General features: G+C 46.2%; 1 protein-coding gene across 1 annotated transcript in view; it reads left to right on the forward strand.

The window, feature by feature from the left end:
- Positions 1-5,164: 5,164 nt before the first annotated feature.
- LOC147689948 (acetyl-coenzyme A synthetase 2-like, mitochondrial) overlaps positions 5,165-19,828 on the forward strand; it is a 230,693-nt gene continuing 216,029 nt past the window's right edge. Inside the window, exon 1 of the mRNA XM_086937480.1 lies at positions 5,165-6,480. Coding sequence (XP_086793606.1) covers positions 6,168-6,480 — 313 coding nt within the window. The 5' untranslated portion in view covers positions 5,165-6,167. The remainder of the gene's footprint in view (positions 6,481-19,828) is intronic.

Below are 19,828 nucleotides of genomic sequence, written 5' to 3' on the forward strand. Positions count from 1 at the left end.
GGACGTCCCCGAATCTCCCGAGGCGAGCACGGCCAGCCAACCAACACCGGCAAAGGCAGGACTCGTGGGGCCGCAGCATGCCTCCGAGTAGCAGGGTGCCCAGAATCACAGGACGATGAGTGTCCCCGACCCAGGAGCAGCCAGTCCACCTGAGCAAGCCCCCAAGTTGCATCAAAATGGGCAGAAAGCTCCGGGGCGCTCCGCAGAAAGCAACCACGTCCAGCGCTCCTCCAGTAATCCAGGCAAAGACAGAAATCCACCGGGGACTCGAGAAGCCCCGCAACCCAGGGCCCCCGTCAGGAGGAAAGTACAGGAAGCCCAGCAGCCTGACTTTACAAAAAGGTCCCACGGAGGTCCACGAGCACCCCCAAGGCCCAGCCAAGGAGGAAACCACAGGACAGTCGTAGCAGGTAAGTGCCCGGCACTCACCCAAGCGACACCCATCAGTATTCCAACCGACAGGAAACAAAACAGGATTTGCTTCTGGTGGGGAGGTGTGTTATAGCACCTGACAGGAGGGTGGGTGGAGTCTAAAAAGCGTTTCCTGTTTTGTTTCCTGTCGGGTGGAATACCTCATGTGTTATGACTGGGTCGAGGACGAGGGACGTAGAGATAATTAGCGATTGGTGACATTGTTTTGGTAAAAATCCCTAAAAGATTAAAGAAGAGAGAGTCCAAATGGTCTGCTCCAATGGTGGTGGAAAGAGTGTCGAAAGGCTCAGCGTTTTTGAGAGGCAAATGTTTGTGGAGCAAAAGGGATTGGGTGAAGGTATGTAAAGAGCAAGCCATAAAAATATCTTGCATAAAAAAGGATGATTCTGATTATCAGGATTTTTCTGGGGCTGATGTTGCTGGTCCAAGCACTGGCAGTTCATTTTCCGAGCTTCAAGGCAATGGTAGTAGTTTGGACAACTCTGGCTCTTCGCTTCCCACTGGGAGTAATGATGAGGCAGATTTGCCTCTGGCGCTTTACAGAGGGGTGTTCGCACTATGGGAATGCTTTCAAAATTCAAAGATTTCTGTGTGGACACATTTTTTTTTATTTGCAGTTCTTCATTGTGTGTGTTTTTCTTTTGTTTTTTGTGAAGGGGAAGGTGTTGAACTGATGTTATTCTCTTCTTTTCTAACTGTTCTCACACTCAGCTGCTGGCATGCCAAGAGCGGTGGCCTTTGTTCTTGACTCTCCGCCCTCGCGCCTCTGCTTCTTGTGTGTGCCAGAACGGAGGTGCATTATTTGTTCTGTTTGGCTTTGAACTTGCATCTGCGTGCAGATGTGTTTAATCTGCACGCAGATGCAGGTTTGTGTCCAAACTAGGTTAGCTTTATGTATACAGTGGTCCCTGCCAGTTGTGTCAGTTTATTTCCCTTATGTGTAAAAACTCTATTGGATGTTTTATCTCCTGAGTTGTTTCATCCTTCATGCTACAAGTGGTTTCTTTCACCCTGGATTCCTGTACCACAATACCACAGTAATTCCCAGGTGGGCCAGTGGGGAGCTCAGAGGCTCCCGTCCTGACGGCCATGTTGCTTTGCCACGCCCCTACTGTTGCAATGTTTAAACAGAAGTCAGCCCAGCAAAGATGGAAGCTGGTATTATCTAATCTACACAGCAACCCATCATGACACTCCCACTGCAGCAAAAGACAAGACATGCAAGCTCCGAGAAGATGATAGTTGAGTCGCAGACAGTAAAGTAGGCACTGGGTGCATTAGATCCAAGAAATGTAAATTTCACTTCTTAGATATATCCATATTGGACAGATGTTGCCAGTGTTTCTATAGCCCATCTCCCATAACCCTTTGTTGATTTTTGCACCCCCAAGCATCTTAATAGTCCCTCCGGGCGTTTTGTTAGCCCTCCCAGATCAAGAATCCTTGAGCCAGACCACAGAGAGATGCAGAGCTTTTGGCCCTGATATACTGATAGCTCACATTTCTGTGTTAAATAATGACATGTGCAAAGCGCTTTAAGTGGGCCGGGTCTCACCGGTGCTGAGCACCGGCAGTTTTTTGGTCTCGCCTGTCAATGCGCTTGCGCATTGAGCTTGCGAGAATATAGGGGCTTAACCAGAGCTTAACCAAACAGGCGATTTGATGCTGTACCCCTGAAAAGCAAGCTCAATGCGCAAGCGCATTGACCTTAAAAGCGCGTGCACATCAAAGCCAGCCATCTGTTCCCCAGCGTGGTGCCTCCAGCAGCTCTTCAAAGGTATCCGCTCCGACCCCTGCTGCATCAAAGGCTTTCATTTCGCGGCCGCGTTTTTTACTTTCATTTCGCGGCCGCTTTGTTTTTTTTCTGCCCCTGTTGTGCCGCCCGACTTGTCTAGCATAAGTAAGTCATGCCTTGACCTTACTTTTTCACCCCTGATTATAAGTGTATAAAGCCTTTCCACTCTGCTTTCGTTGTCAGCTCGAGGCATTGACGTCGCGTGACTCATGGAATGTATGGGCTGTGTGTAGGAAGGTGGATACCTGACTATGGTTGCCCCCAACTTTTTGCCTGGTGTTTTGCTGGTTTTTCGACTTAGTTGACCTGGGACCCTGCTATTCAGGGCCCCAGGCCTACTGCTCTCTCTCTAAAATGGATTCCATGTACCTTAGGTACATATCCAATTGGTACTGGGCCACGTTATCAGACCCTGTAACTCAGGGCATAGGTGTACCCAGGGCCTACCAGGGGCTGCAGCATGTATTATGCCACCCCTGGCTGGCCATCTAAATCTGACACAACTGGCTGCACGACAGCTGTCGATAATCATGGTGCTGGAGTCGATAACATGGTTCTCACTCTCTCCTCCTCTATCCCTCTCCCTGCTCTCCTCTCTCTCTCTCTCCCTCCAATCCCTCTACTCTCCCTCCTTCCCTCTTGTCCTCCCTCCCCTCACTCTCTCACTCTCCCTCTCTCCGTCTACCTCTCTCCCTTTTCCTCACTTCCATCTCCCTCTCTCCTCTCTCACCCTCGCCCTCTCCTCTCTCTCTCTCTTTACCTTCCCCCTGCTCTCCTTTTTCTACCTCTCCCCATCTCCCCCTCTGCCTGCTCTCCTCTCCCTCTCCCTCCCCTCTCTCTCCCCTCCGTCCTTTGCTCTCGTCCTCCCCCTCTCTTCTTACCCTCACTTTCTCCCTCTACCCTCTCTTCCTTTCCCTCACTTCCCTCTCCCTCTCTTCCCTCTCCACTCTCACTGTCTCTCTCTCCTCTCTCCCCCTCTCTCTCTCCTCTCTCCCTCTCTTTACCCACTCCCTCTCCCTGCTCTCCTTTTTCTCCCTCTCCCCATCTCCCACTCAGCACCACCACAGCATCACTCAGCACCACCACAGCACCACCACAGTACCACTCAGCGCCACCACAGCACCACACTCCTCCACCACAGCACCACTCTGCACCACTACAGCACCACTCTGCACCACCACAGCATCACTCAGCAACACCACAGCATCACTCAGCACCACCCCAGCATCACTCAGCACCACTCACCATCACCACATCATCACTCAGCATCACCCCAGCATCACTCACCACCACCACAGCACCACTCAGCATCACCACATCATCACTCAGCGCCACCCCAGCATCACTCAGCACCACCACATTATCACTCAGCTCCACCCCAGCATCATTCAGTGCCACCCCAGCATCACTCAGTGCCACCACAGCATCACTCAGTGCCACCACAGCATCACTCAGTGCCACCACATCATCACTCAGTGCCACCACAGCATCACTCAGCGCAACCACAGCATCACTCAGCGCAACCACAGCATCACTCAGCGCAACCACAGCATCACTCAGTGCAACTCCTGCATCACTAAGCACCACCACAGCATCACTGGTTCAAATATGTTTTTTCAATGTTTCAAGCTGTTTTCAAGCTTTATTACAGATCACAAAAAGATGTTAATATTTCACTTCTGTTCTTGGATTTTCGTCACAATAAAAACACTGAACATAATCTTCACAAAAGTTATTTACAAAAGTTTAAGCTATTGATATTACAAATAAAATACATTATTTAAGTATTAATTATTTTAAAAAAATTAAGCCATTGTTTGTAATATCAATACATCTAAGTCATGTAAATACAAAACATGTTGCATTACAAATGCTATAGGTGTCACATTTGCGAAAGTTATAAAACTATTGGCATTGTAAATGACAAAGCTATTAATTTAGATATTTAAAAAAACAACACATAAATAAAAAAAATGTCATTTCTAAGACCAATAGCTCAAACTTTCCTAATGCGAGACCTAATGCATTTCTAATGCTTGTTTTAAAGGGGGGGGGGGGGGGGGGCGGGGCTCGAAACGGGTCTCTATCAGACTCTGTTTTGTCCCTGGCGCAAGCGATCCTTTTTTCCCCGGACTGCAGTGACAGCAGGCACATGATGTGCGCTGCTTACACTGCTTACTTCTCTCTAGTGGAGAAGTTACGGCATGACGTCATGCCAGGTGAGTGTTGTAGGGGAAGGGAAATCCTTTAAAGAGAGTAATTTCCTCCCTGGATTTCCCTTCTCTTTTTGAAACTCAGAAGCAGCATCATTGTTGTGGTTTCACCAGGTCTGTGAGTGGTAGCTTTTTCAATATCATATACAAGCCATAGTTGCTGCCTATTTATCTTGTGCAACTAGCAACCATTGACAAAGCCAATAGTCCTGACTTGTAGGTATGATGGGACTTGTTGCATAATATATCTGGATGTACTGACAAAAACAGAAAAATACAAGTCGGGCTGGACACTATGCAAAGCACAGATTTTTTACTTTCATGTTTTAAACCACGCCCTTAATTACACGGGCCACACCTATTTGTGACCCCCCTCCCCAGTTTTTTCATCCTACTTAAAGCCCTACACAACCGCATGCATGAACTTAACTGCAGCTACCCCAGCCCTCCATTGATAGAGTTTGTCAGGCCGAGTCAGTAAAACAAACTTTTTAAGTGTGTGCCGCGTTCTGACGGAAGCAGCGTTGGGAGTTGCTGGGAGCTTCGCCTCCAGGCTCGGGAACACACATTCAGGCCTTAATGCTTAACAACTACAACTACCTAATAAATCAGGAACTATAAAAACAGCTTGTGTCCAGAAAATCCTCTTAAACTCTACTCCCGAGCGCCACACCCCTCTCCACTGCAACCCCTTGCCTCTCCATGCACCTTCTCTGGAGATTGCATTTCACTCAGTTTAACTCCCAGAAACAAGCTGGGATCTGATACAAGGCTCGGGGTGGCCGCCAAAATGTTGCTCAGCGCCTCCCAGGGGTTCGGTTACAGCCGCAGGGGCCTGGGGGAGGGGCGGTAGGTAACGAAGAGAGGCACATGGACTGCCAGCCGAGACCGTCACCGCAGGCATGTACGGAGAGAGAGCAGACTGCCAGAGACAGCACAACTCCGCCGAAAAATAAACATGCAGCTACGGCGAGACTCGTTGCGCGCTATATAGACACGAGACCGACAGCTGTACTGAGACACGCACTGCTAGAGACGGACAACCTACAGCTAGCTGTACAGAGGCACTCGCTGCCAGAGACGGGCCACCACAACTGTACGGAGACTAGACACCCTCTGCTAAAGGCGGACAACTTACAACTGGAAAGAGACATCCGCCGCCAGAGAGTGCCTAACTACCGAGAGATAGCGTAAATTTGTGCAGCGCCATCACTGAATGAACTGCCAGCGAGACGTCATCTCACCGAGTCTGCCTAACTTCACCAAGCAAATACTTTCACGATTTAAAGAGACACCCGACGCATCCAACGCAACGAGACCGTAACAGGACGCTGCGGGCACGACACCAGAGGCGCACTTTGATCGAGTGAGAGAGCCTGATACAAACCTCCCGCGCTGGCCTGACACTACAGTGAGAGCGAGACCCTCACGCTCACAGTGTGAGATAACTCCCTATACTCTGAGTGTGAGCGAGCTCCTGGCACTCACAGTGTGAGAAAGCTCCTGATACTCTTGAGCGTGAGAGAACCCCTGGCACTCAAAGTGTGAGACCACACGCTGTGAGACTTCTTGCTTCATTCACATAGTGGGAGAGAAGGCACACTGCTCCCGGTACGAGACAGCGCCTGAGCTGACACGCCCAATATGAGACCGCTTACGGTGTGACTAAGAAACTGCTTGGGACCGCTAACACCTGCTTTGCCGAGGTCCTTCGGGGCTCCTGAGTCATGGCTCTGATAAAGCTGGGGGTTCGCTGCCTCCGAGCCCTTCCTCGAGGCTACGGGGGGGCCTTGTATGCTGGGGCCATCCGAGCTTGGAGCGGGGGTTCCATCACTGCATACATGCCCGAGGCGGCTTCCTTCCCGGAAGTGGTGGACCCCCTGAGTCTGTACAGGATGTCGGTGGAGAACGCCGGGACATTTTGGGGGACCCTAGCCAGGAGCCGGCTGATGTGGCTACACCCTTTCCAGACTGTTCAGGAGGGGGACCTTAGCGGGGGCCAGGTGAAATGGTTCCCAGGGGGGCAGCTGAATGTGTCAGGTAAGCGGTGAAGCACTGGGGACTCAATTTTAGGGGTGAGACTGCGGGGGAGGGTACTGACTGGAAGTAGGACAAATGAAGGATTATTTATAAGGAAGGATTGTATTGCCCATTGCCTGCTAATTCAAGCCATATTCTAATCAAAAGGGGGGAGGTGGAAAGGAGGATCCTTTCAGTTTCCAAAAAGTCTACATTAATCAAGAGAGAAAGGATCACTTGTCCTGTACAACCTTTAGGCCTGCAGGAGTGGGTTGGTTTGGAGCCCCAAAGTAAAAGACCCTCATGCACGTGATGGGTATGGTGGTGTTCAAGCGGTATATCTTGGTTCTCCGCTGTGTACGTCACATGTGTGCATAATCATAAGGTCATTGAGTTATGCAGCCTCCACCTGGAGGATCTTACCCAAGGTTGTGCCAGTAGTGAGCCAGTGATAGGGAGTCAATAAAAAGGCCCGGAAAACCAGATAAAAGGTATTTATTTGGTCTGGGTTCGGGTCTGAAGAACTCTATAGATGTGCACCTTTAGATGAGTTATGCGTCGTAGATGCACACAGAGTTATAAAGTTAAAAACATTGTGAAGGGGAAGTAGGGAATGGTCAACATGTTTCTGCCCTTTCTGCCTAGATTAGGGCTTACAGGCATTCGTCAGGACCGTTTACGTGAATGAGGTGAGGGAAAGAAATTAATAAAGTGCTCTCAAAAACAAGGTGATCAGAAAATAGGGTTAATTAACCTGTTTTCTTTGAGTAAAGGTCTCAATGTACCTGGAATAGAAATAACACAGATGCTTTTACACATACATGGGGAAGGGGAGACATTTACAAGGGGACAGATAAAAGCAGGTATCTGCTTAGTAAGTCTAACACATTCTTAGACTACATTCACAATTGAAAAATGGCAATACTTCATAAACCAACAGTACATCATGGCAATGTCAACTCTCTCATCTCACACTCCACGCTAGTGCAGTGGGCTGTTGCATGCTCAGGGAAGGTGGATCATGCATGTTTTCTTAAAATCACTCATATTCAAGATTTGGGTAAAGATTTACCTAGGGGGTGTTTGTGTCGGTGGGGCCCACCTGGTAATAGATCGTATTTGTAACCCACCATTAAGGTTCTCACATTGCTAAGTGGGAGCGTCAGGCTTCAGGATTCGTTTTAGTGCCAGTGGTCACGTGGTGTACTAGGGGGTGTTTGTGTCGGTGGTGCCCACCTGGTAATCGATCGTATTTGTAACCCACCGTTACGGTTCTCACATTGTTAAGTGGGAGTGTCAGGCTTCAGGATTTGTTTTAGTGCCAGTGGTCACATGGTGTACTTTTCGTGATCCCAGACGTGATAAAAAATATATATAGTTCATTACCTTGCGCGTCAATTGTGAACGCTTCTATCGGGTGCAGGGCCCGGAGTGGACTAGTTTGGGAAAACGGGGTATCGGATTATTGTAAAGTCTGCTCAGTGATACTTGCGGTTGTGTTGTTTCGAGCCGATTCTTGTCGATACCTATTACGCCCGCTCCTCGCGTCTACGCTGAAGACGCTGCTCGCTGTCACCCGGAAACAGTTGGAACTGTTTCCGGGTAGATCTTATGGGCGTTTTTCAAGGGGCGTGGTTTTCGGCGCAATGGTTATGTTTGGTTGTCATGGTTATCTCGGTGATCTTAATATGCCGAGTGGAGGCCGTGAAGATTTTCATTTATTTGTGTTCACGTACTGGTTTCAAAATAATATAGAAACTCTTGTGATATTTTAATCCCAGTGTGTTAACCATTGATAGTATGGATATAAGAGATGAAGTATTAATGAAACAAAAGTCTGGTCTATAATAAGATCCTGATACGCTGGTGGATCTCCCAGTGGTATGAGCTGGAACACTTTAGGGTGCAGACGCCTGAAATAGTAGTGTAGTTTACATTACTCGGTACATATTTGATAAATATCAAGGGTATCTCATGAGACCCCATAGTTCTTATATTGTTTAAGGAAACATTGGAGATGTTATCCGAAATAATATTGAAACTAATCTCAGTATGTTAACCATAGATAGTATGGGTATAAGGAATGAAGTATTTAATTATGCAAACGTCTTGGTCTGAAATAAGATCCTGATACGCTGATGGATCTCCCAATGGTGTGAGCTTAGGCACTTTAGACTCCTGAAATAGTAATGTAGTTTATATTATTCGGTACATGTTTAATAAATATCAAAGGTATATCATGTGACCCCATAGTTCTTATATTGTTTGAGGAAACATTGGAGATGTTATCAGAATGTTTTGCTTTTGACTAAAGTCAATGGGTTCTCTCATCTCTTAGATAGACTGAGCCACGGAATGCTGTCGTTCAGTCCCTCGTGGTCAGTTCCCAGTCTATGCACCCATCTCTGCTCCTTTTCGAAAAGAATTCTATCTGCATTTTTGTCTTTCCACGATAGGGTTTCTAGGATAATCCAATTCAGGTCTAGTGTTGTGTGGCCCTTTTCCAAAAAAATGGGTAGCCATTTTGGTGGTGCTCTTTTTACACTTTACGTTGCTTCTGTGTTCGCAAAGTCTTTGCTTAGCTCTTCTGCAGGTCATGCCTATGTACCTAAGGTGATATGGGCACGTGATCATGTAAATTACATGACTTGTATTGCAATTAGTATGGCTCCGTAGAGTCCATTTGAAATTTGGCAATAGTAGGAGTTCCTTCGTGGGTTTTGTTAGGCTGCACACGGAGCAAGAGCCACATGGGTAATGTCCTGTCACTTGGGGAATACCCCATGGATTTGTGAGTTCTCTGGTTATTTTTGGAGCAGGTCTGGTGTGGACCAGAATGTCTTTGAGATTTCGGCTCCTTTTGTTTGCGAAGCGAGGTTTAGGCCACATAAGGTTTCCTGATGTTACAATAGACCAGTTCTTATTTATTATTTTCTTTACCTTATTCGTCACAGCATTGTATGTAGTGACACATGTAAGGATGTCTTCTGGTGGAGGTTTTGGTGCTGTTTCAAGGAGAGATTCTCTATTCTGATTTCTTGCCCGTTTTTGGCATTTGTTGATGACTCCCTTCGGGTAATCACGAGCTATCAATTTTCTGTGTAAGTCATTGGCCTGGGTTTTGTATTCTTTGATATCACTGCAATTTCGCCTTAATCTCAGAAATTGACTGTATGGTAAGTTTTCCCTCAGTGGGCGGGGGTGGTAACTGTTGTACGAGAGAAAGCTGTTTTTTGCAGTGGTTTTGAAGAAAGTTCGAGTTTTCAGGGTGTTGTTCTCAGCGTAAATGGTTATATCCAGGAAGTCAATGCTTCTCTGATCTGAGCAGTAGGTGAACGTCAAGCATTCATCTCTCTGATTGAGCCAAATGTTGAATTGTGATAGACTGTTTTTGTCTCCTTTCCAGATAACCAAAATGTAATCTATATACCGTTTCCAGAACAGTATATGATGACGATAGGGATTATGGGTCTCATCAAGGATGTGTTTGTCCTCAAAGGTGCTTACATATAACCCAGCCACACTAGGGGCAAAGGTACTGCCCATGGAAGTACCATGGCGTTGTAAGTACAGGGTATCCTTATATTGAAAATAATTTTCCATGAGTGCCAGCCGGCAACATTCTAGTACAAAGTGTCTTGGAGTCTTGTATGTCCAGATAGAATTGAAGAGAATGTTCTCAAGAGTATCCATGTTTTTTTCTTGAGGGAGGTTCGTATAAAGGCTCTCTACATCGAAACCAGCTAGGAGCATTGTGTCAGGACAGTATTGAATGTTTTGTAGTAAATTCAGGAGGTCTCTGGTGTCCTTTAAATACGTAGGGGTCTTTTGAACCAATGGTCTCAGGTATTGATCTGCGAACTCCGAAAGAGGTTCTAAAACAGACCCTATACCCGACACAATAGGTCGTCCCGGTGGTGGTACTCGGCCTTTGTGTGTCTTTGGTAGGGAGTAGAAGTACGGAGTTCGAGGTGTCATGGTCACAAGATAGTCTCCTTCTTTCTTTGTGATCCAATTGTTGGTCTCTCCTTCTTCTACCATCATCATGATGATTCTCTGTAGTCTTAAGGTTGGGTCTACATCCAGGATCTTGTAAAATTTCTCGTCAGCGAGTAGGCTCATGCACTGTTGGTCATAACCTTCAGCCGTGAGCAGAACTATTCCTCCGCCTTTGTCGGCTGGTTTTATGACTATATTTTGGTCTGATTTTAGGGCATCCAATGCTTGTTGTTCTGCTTTTGTTATGTTCTGAAAAGGTTTTGGTGGTCCATTTTTTAGGTCATCAATGGCTCTAAAGGTTGCTTGTTCGAAAGTCTGTATTTCAATTGGGACTTGAAAATTTAGAGGGCAAAACGACGACTTGTTTCTGAGAGTTGTCTCCTTCATTGGTTGGAGGAGATTCCCCTTTGAAGAAAGCTTTCAATTTCAGTTTCCGGCAAAATTCCGCCACTTCACATTTTGTTTTAAACAAGTCTAGTTTAGGTGTAGGAACATATCCTAGTCCCTTGTTTAATACGCTTTCTTCATCCTTTGTCAAGATTTTATTTGACAGGTTTACGATGAGGGATTCGTGGTTGCTCCGGATTTGGCTTTCGTCACGCTCCTCGTTTGTACCTGTCTGGTTTGGTCGGACCAAGTTACTCCCCTCCTTCGGGTTCTTTGTGGTGCTGGGCCGTTCCCTAAAAAAGGCACTCGTTGTTGGAAATTTTGGCCTCCTTGGTGTTGAATCTGATGGTTCATGATTTGTGGGCCTTGAAAATAGGGATTCATCCAACCTTGAAATTGAGGGTTGAAAGCTTGAAAGGGTATTCCTTGATTGTTCATTTGGAAGAATGGGGGACGCCAGAAGCTCCGTCCTCGTCGATTTCCTCTTCTATTTTGATAATGATTTCTACTGGAGTAGTTAAGTTCTCCTGCCTCTTGGTCTGAGCCAGTGCTGGAGGCACCGCTGTTGGATCCATAGCTGGAGGTGTTCTCATCCGTCTTGTAGTCCTTACTGCTATAGGGATGTACTTTCTCCAAGGAGAATTTCTTGAGTTCTTTCGCCAACTTCTGCAGTTTTGTCTGTGTTAAATATTCTTGGGTATCACTCATTTCTTTGTTGATTTCTTCCAGTCGGGTTTTATATATTGTGATATTCACGGTGTTGTTAAGTTTTGTTTCCAAGATTTCAATTTTTACTGTTAGTTCGTCAGTTAGTCTAGTAGCAGTTTTTATGATCAGGACTAAATAGTCCCTGGTGCATTTCCAAGAAATGGCAGACCAGTCTTTTCTGAAGGGTAGATCTTTCAAGAAGATCCTTGGTGCGTTCGTCACCCAGAGGCCTCTGGGGGCTGCGTTGACCCTTAGATACTCCGTCATTATGATACCATGTACTGCTGTTCTCACTTGTTCTTTTTTAACTTCACTAAGTTCATCCCACTCTGCAGAGCTGGAGAGGGTCTGAGTGAGGTCACTGTTCATGAATAAAGGTGGTTTAGCCAGTATCGCGTCGATTTCTTCAATGGAATAACTTAATCCCAGGTTCTCCGCCATCGTCAGATCTCTTGGGGCGGTCTACTGGTCACAAGTGGGTTTTGTGATCAGCGATGTTCCAAATGGATTTAAAGTCAATTTTTTGATTTCTCCCACAGCTGTGCGCTGCTGAATATATTCTAATCAAAGGGGGGAGGTGGAAAGGAGGATCTTTCAGTTTCCAAAATGTCTACATTAATCAAGAGAGAAAGGATCACTTGTCCTGTACAACCTTTAGGCCTGCAGGAGTGGGTTGGTTTGGCGTCCCAAAGTAAAAGATCCTCATGCACGTGATGGGTATGGTGGTGTTCAAGCGGTATATCTTGGTTCTCCGCTGTGTACGTCACGTGTGTGCATAATCATAAGGTCATTGAGTTATGCAGCCTCCACCTGGAGGATCTTACCCAAGGTTGTGCCAGTAGTGAGCCAGTGATAGGGAGTCAATAAAAAGGCCCGGAAAACCAGATAAAAGGTATTTATTAGGTCTGGGTTCGGGTCTGAAGAACTCTATAGATGTGCACCTTTAGATGAGTTATGCGTCGTAGATGCACACAGAGTTATAAAGTTAAAAACATTGTGAAGGGGAAGTAGGGAATGGTCAACATGTTTCTGCCCTTTCTGCCTAGATTAGGGCTTACAGGCATTCGTCAGGACCGTTTACGTGAATGAGGTGAGGGAAAGAAATTAATAAAGTGCTCTCAAAAACAAGGTGATCAGAAAATAGGGTTAATTAACCTGTTTTCTTTGAGTAAAGGTCTCAATGTACCTGGAATAGAAATAACACAGATGCTTTTACACATACATGGGGAAGGGGAGACATTTACAAGGGGACAGATAAAAGCAGGTATCTGCTTAGTAAGCCTAACACATTCTTAGACTACATTCACAATTGAAAAATGGCATTACTTCATAAACCAACAGTACATCATGGCAATGCCAACTCTCTCATCTCACACTCCACGCTAGTGCAGTGGGCTGTTGCATGCTCAGGGAAGGTGGATCATGCATGTTTTCTTAAAATCACTCATATTCAAGATTTGGGTAAAGATTTACCTAAGGGGTGTTTGTGTCGGTGGGGCCCACCTGGTAATAGATCGTATTTGTAACCCACCATTAAGGTTCTCACATTGCTAAGTGGGAGTGTCAGGCTTCAGGATTCGTTTTAGTGCCAGTGGTCACGTGGTGTACTAGGGGGTGTTTGTGTCGGTGGTGCCCACCTGGTAAACGATCGTATTTGTAACCCACCGTTACAGTTCTCACATTGTTAAGTGGGAGTGTCAGGCTTCAGGATTTGTTTTAGTGCCAGTGGTCACATGGTGTACTTTTCGTGATCCCAGACGTGATAAAAAATATATATAGTTCATTACCTTGCGCGTCAATTGTGAACGCCCTAGTACACCACGTGACCACTGGCACTAAAACGAATCCTGAAGCCTGACGCTCCCACTTAGCAATGTGAGAACCTTAATGGTGGGTTACAAATACGATCTATTACCAGGTGGGCCCCACCGACACAAACACCCCCTAGGTAAATCTTTACCCAAATCTTGAATATGAGTGATTTTAAGAAAACATGCATGATCCAACTTCCCTGAGCATGCAACAGCCCACTGCACTAGCGTGGAGTGTGAGATGAGAGAGTTGACATTGCCATGATGTACTGTTGGTTTATGAAGTATTGCCATTTTTCAATTGTGAATGTAGTCTAAGAATGTGTTAGACTTACTAAGCAGATACCTGCTTTTATCTGTCCCCTTGTAAATGTCTCCCCTTCCCCATGTATGTGTAAAAGCATCTGTGTTATTTCTATTCCAGGTACATTGAGACCTTTACTCAAAGAAAACAGGTTAATTAACCCTATTTTCTGATCACCTTGTTTTTGAGAGCACTTTATTAATTTCTTTCCCTCACCTCATTCACGTAAACGGTCCTGACGAATGCCTGTAAGCCCTAATCTAGGCAGAAAGGGCAGAAACATGTTGACCATTCCCTACTTCCCCTTCACAATGTTTTTAACTTTATAACTCTGTGTGCATCTACGACGCATAACTCATCTAAAGGTGCACATCTATAGAGTTCTTCAGACCCGAACCCAGACCAAATAAATACCTTTTATCTGGTTTTCCGGGCCTTTTTATTGACTCCCTATCACTGGCTCACTACTGGCACAACCTTGGGTAAGATCCTCCAGGTGGAGGCTGCATAACTCAATGACCTTATGATTATGCACACATGTGACGTACACAGCGGAGAACCAAGATATACCGCTTGAACACCACCATACCCATCACGTGCATGAGGGTCTTTTACTTTGGGACGCCAAACCAACCCACTCCTGCAGGCCTAAAGGTTGTACAGGACAAGTGATCCTTTCTCTCTTGATTAATGCTAATTCAAGCCTGCATAATGCCAAACAATTCTATGTTACATTTTAACATAAATCACAAACAACAGTTACAACAGGTCTTGCTTTGGACTCAAAAAAATCCTTAAAATGACACTGAGTAGAGATACAGAGGTAGATGTAGGCAGACTGAGAGAAATTGAACAGACAAAGGCCAAATATAGCAAAAGTTCACTTTCCAGAGAGGGGGGGGGGGGGGGCTGTGCAATTGCCTATTTTGCCCATGCTTTAAAACGTCTCTGCTCTAATCTACTCTGCCCCACTGCACTCAGCGGCACTCTATTCTATGCCACTGCACTCTATACCACTCCACTCCACTCTACTCTGAAACAATCTACTCTATGCCACTGCACTCTACACCACTGTACTCTACACCACTGTTTCCCACTCTGCACTATTTCTCTCTACGCCACTCCTCTCTATGCCTACGCCAATACACTCTAAATCAGTTTAACCAAAACCAATACGCTTTATGTCACTGTACTGTACGCCATTATACACTACTATGACTCACTCTACTCTATGCCACTGCACTCTATTCTACTGCGCATCACTGTACTCTACTCCATTTTACTCTGCACCGCTTTACTTCACTGCCCTCTAGCCACCACTGCACTCTACAGCACTCTACTCTGTGCCATTGCACTCTGTTACTGCACCACTCTACGTCATGTCACAGCACTCTATGCCACTCTGTTTTACTGTGCAGCACTCCACTCTATGCCACTCCACGCTACCCTGCACCACTCCATTTTACCCTGCACCATTCCACTTTACCCTGCACCACTCCACTGTACGCCACTTCACTCTACTCTGAAACAATATACTCTACACCACTGCACTGTATGCTACGCCACTCTGCACCGCTCTTCTCTATGCCGCTGTGCTCTATGGCACCATACTCTAAACCATTGCACTCTACCCAATGTACTCTACACCACTTTACTCAACACCAATGCACTGTATGCCACTGCACTCCATGCCAACTACTCTGCACCACTATACTGTATGCCACTTTAGTCTGCAACAGTTTACGCCACTGCACTCCACATCACTGCACGCTGTGCCACTCTATACTATTGCGCTTTACGTCTCTTCACTCTACGCCACTCTATTCTACTCTGCACCACTGTACTGTACGCCACTACTGTCGCCAGCACTCTACTCTGCAACATTTTACTCTGATAAGCGTGGCTCAAATCCACCCGAGTGACTTACCGCACTCACCTATAGTCGCTATATAGGAAGTCAGCCGGACAGTGGAGAAGAATAAACAAAAGTCTTTATTAGGCCAAACAACACTCATATGAGAGGGCCCTGTCCGACCTCACTCCTAGGAGTGTGAACGAGAGGACTGACTCTCTGCATCACAGCAATACATTATAATGCAATACAGTAACGAAGGGTACGCCCCTTGTGGAAAATCACCGAGCCTCAGACCAGGGAACAATGCTCTCATACAGCAGGCATCTGCACCTGCAAGGGATACATTATTATCTCTACTCAAGGCCATGGAGCTAGGCTTCGGCGTCTCTGGGCATGTGAACATTACTGATAAAGAGACTTGTTAGTTTCGGCCACAGTAAGCCGAGAAACGAAAACTGCTGTCTTAGTACATTTCTGTATTCCTGCGGGAGGGGCATATGAGAGAGCAGGGCCCGCAGGCACAGAGGGTTACGCAAAATGGTGGCACACAGGCTAAGCTAAGAAACTAATATGGTCACACATACATTTTAGCATAAGCAAGGAGCAAGAATAATAATTCAGCATAGATGTATATACGAACTTCATTAGTTAGTCATATGATGCTAATTCGCACATCATCATAAGGCAATTAGGGTAACGAAAAGTGAATTCTATCAGACCCTCCTTTTAGCATCATTGGCTAACAATAGTCTCATTTATTTGCAAAAGGTAGTGCCGACATCCATTCTAGTGGCAGGACTTTATTTCTTTAGTCTAAAACATCTTCTGCAATAAACATTAACCAACTTGCATCAGCAGGAATTTCAGTCATTTTAGAAGTGGTATATTGACCAGGTAACTTCTTTTTCGGACGTATATTTGCAGCACACTCGCTAATCTATGTAATTTCTGCACGGCCAAGTTAACAGTTGGGGCGGAGTCAGGTATATAAACACAGCAGGACGTCCCGATGACGCGACAGGCCCCACCCCTATCAGCCAATATGACGTCAAGCACCATCCTGTTCTGGATCGTGAATAATCTCATAGCCTGAATCTCAACAGATATGTTAGTCGTAATGTCGGCTTCAGTCAGAACTACCTTTTCCATTACCCTAGACAGTCGCCTAATAGCTCTGCTGTTGAATATCGGACCCCAGAAAGGAAGCAAACCCTTCGAAAAATCAGTCCACTGTTGGTACGAGGTGTCCGTCTGATCGACATCATCTACCTGAAGTTCCCTCCTTTTACGCTGCTCTAGTGGCTGCTCCTGAGGACTGGGAAATCGTCGATGAGTTTTGTGGTAATCAGAGGGAGCCACATACACAGGAGGAATCATATAGGCCAGGTAGCACACCCCACCCCAACCCTCGGGCAACCATAAGTATCCATTATCACCGCAAACAAAATATATACTGGGTGGGGCGATCAAAGGGGGGCTAATGGGCAAGCGTATTGAAGCAGTCACATTACAGGAGCTATTACCAACTTTTATGGGACCCCTTCCCTCTATACAGAAAAATGGAGAAGGACCCACCACAGCCAGGGGTATCAAAGACTTGGAACTATCGTTACTCTTCAGGGGGTGCCTGTAGGACAGAGTGGCATTCAATTTCAGGAAGCTATCCCTAAGTCTGTCAGTATCATTTGGTGTCAAGAATCGACCCAGCTTTTTCTCACATGTCTCTATAAAAGTCTGGTCAAAACGTCCATCAGTATATATTCGTCCAAGGGAAGATGGAGGCAGAGGGCGTACTCGCATTGTCATTGTCCACCCCCCTATTCTGTAGTCGAGGAGTCAGGGAATCTGGCTGCTGGAAGTATTTAACAAGACCTATAAGAGTATACCACCCTACACAACTATTCACTGGCGTCAAAGGAAGAGCAAGGAATCTGTCTTTCTTATAGGCAGCAGAAGGTAAAAGCCCACAAACCCAACAATCAGTCAAATTGGTAGTGGCGTGTGCATGATGCAAAGTCTTAATAAAAACATTATCCTTATAACTTTTACGCAACATTCTTTCACCATAGTCAACAGTAATCATATTGTGTTCAGGAACAGCAGTGGGTGTGGGTGCGAATACATGAACGGGGTAAGCTTTGTCTAGGAAAAACAATATTCCAAGAGTCACTAAAAAGGCAATTAAAACAATTATTATGACCACAATCTTTCCTTTCCGGGGAAGGGCCAACCAAGGGGAATCAGGCACAGGTCTCGGAGGAGCCGCAAAGGGTTGCTCCTCATCAGGTATGGGGCGCCCGAAAGGATACATTCTCAAGAACGTTCAAAATATATCAAAAATCAAAAATGAAAAAAAATAAAACACTTCTACTAAAAAAAAAAATAGTCCCAGGCAATCCTCAACCGGCCAGAGGGGTTCTTCAACCCTTAAAAAGGGATCTTCTCCCTGTGTCCTTCAAAGCCTCACAGGCAGGCTTTTACCGTCCATACCTTACTCCAACGTTGCTTTTGAACAATTGAAAACAGGGGAGCACTTAATTCGGGCCCCGCACCACTCTATAGTCTCATGAGTACGCAATCTTCGGCTAAACACCAGGGCTCTTACAAGTCCATCCCTACCACTAAATCTTCTTATTCAGAATGTCCACTAAGCCCTTCTTCCAGTGTTTAGTCCATCATATTTCAGCACTGTTACTTATTTTCTTCGGGGCCTCAAATTATAACGAGTGCTCCCTGGCACTTCGGGATCAGCAAACAAAACAGGTGTATCTGTGGCAGATGCTGGACTTTCTGATGTCTCTTCACTAGTAACAAGGGGAGTGGTAGAGCTCACTGAATTCTCTATTCCGCTTCGCTCTTCTCCAATCAGTGAAGCATCCGAGAAAGGAACATACCTCGGGATATTTTCATGCTCTTCATCAGCAATGCCATCCTTTACCCATTGGTCATAGGGCAACGGGAGCGGGACCCTCTTCACATGTGAGGCATGGGTCCACGCCTTCCTTCCGTCGACCCGAAGTGCAGTACGCGTGGTGAGAAGCACCTGGCGCGGCTCCGACCACCTCGGTTCCAGACAAGACTTCCGCTGATATCTTCTGACGACAACCCAGTCCCCTGGGTTGATGGAGTGTCCGGGCCCCTCCGGCAGCGGCTTCAGATTGTCTGCTACCTGCTGATGAATAGAACGGAGATCTTTAGTCAAAGCATACAGATAATCTGTCAACAGAGGATATGGTATTTCAGAAAAACATTTAGGCCTGGGCACTCCCCAGATATTGGCCGGTCGGCCGAATACCACCTCGTGGGGGGAGACGCCCATTTTCGCATTCACAGTGACTCTCGTTGAAAGCAAAGCTAAGGGAAGTGCGTCTGGCCAGCGGAGACCTGTACTCTCACATATTTTGGCCATCTTCAGTTTGAGCGTGCCATTAAACCGCTCCATCAGTCCTGCTGCCTGGGGATGTAAAGCTGAATGAAATTTCTGGGATATGTGCAAACCTTTACATATTTGTTTCACTAATTCTGCATTAAAGGACGTGCCATTATCACTCCAGATCACCCTAGGTAATCCGAAGCGGGAGAAATACTCCTTTATCAACATTTTTGCGGTAGAAATGGCCGTACAGTCTTTCGTTGGATATGCCTCCACCCATCTACTAAAAGCGCATACGACTACAAGGACATACTTCAAGTTATTGACCCTTTCCATTTCGATGTAATCCATCTGAATCACCTCGAAAGGGAAAGAGGGGGGTGCAAAATTTCCAGTCGGGACAGGAGTACCTTTTCCAGGATTGTGTCTCAAACACACCATGCACTGACGAACCAAATTAGTGGCTGTTTTAGAGATATTTTTATTACTCCACACCGGGTCTAACAGCTTACAGATGCCCTTGGCGCTCACATGGGCAGGCCCATGCGCCATCGTCACTACTGGAAGAACATACGCATTCGGTAGCAACCATCGTCTCTTGTCTGTCGCATCTGTCCAACATTCATCCGCATCCAGTCGTCCTTGCCCATCCTTCCATGCTCTCAATTCCTCATCTGTCGCTTTTCCCTGTATGTTCTTGACACTCTGTACAGTGTCTGCGAACATATGAACATCTGGGACCCATATAGCTGGTCCTGCCACAAACATTCGTGGTAATTTTTCTCTAGCAGTCTCTTTTGCTGTTTCATCGGCGAAAGCATTGCCTCGTCCTACATCATCCACTATTGTCTTGTGTGCGCTACATTTTATTACAGCCAATCTTTTGGGTAGTGTCAGGGCCGTTAACAGTCGTAATATCAGTGGGCCATGTT

Source organism: Lissotriton vulgaris, chromosome 9, assembly GCF_964263255.1.
Source record: "Lissotriton vulgaris chromosome 9, aLisVul1.2, whole genome shotgun sequence".
Classification (NCBI taxonomy): Eukaryota; Metazoa; Chordata; class Amphibia; order Caudata; family Salamandridae; genus Lissotriton; species Lissotriton vulgaris.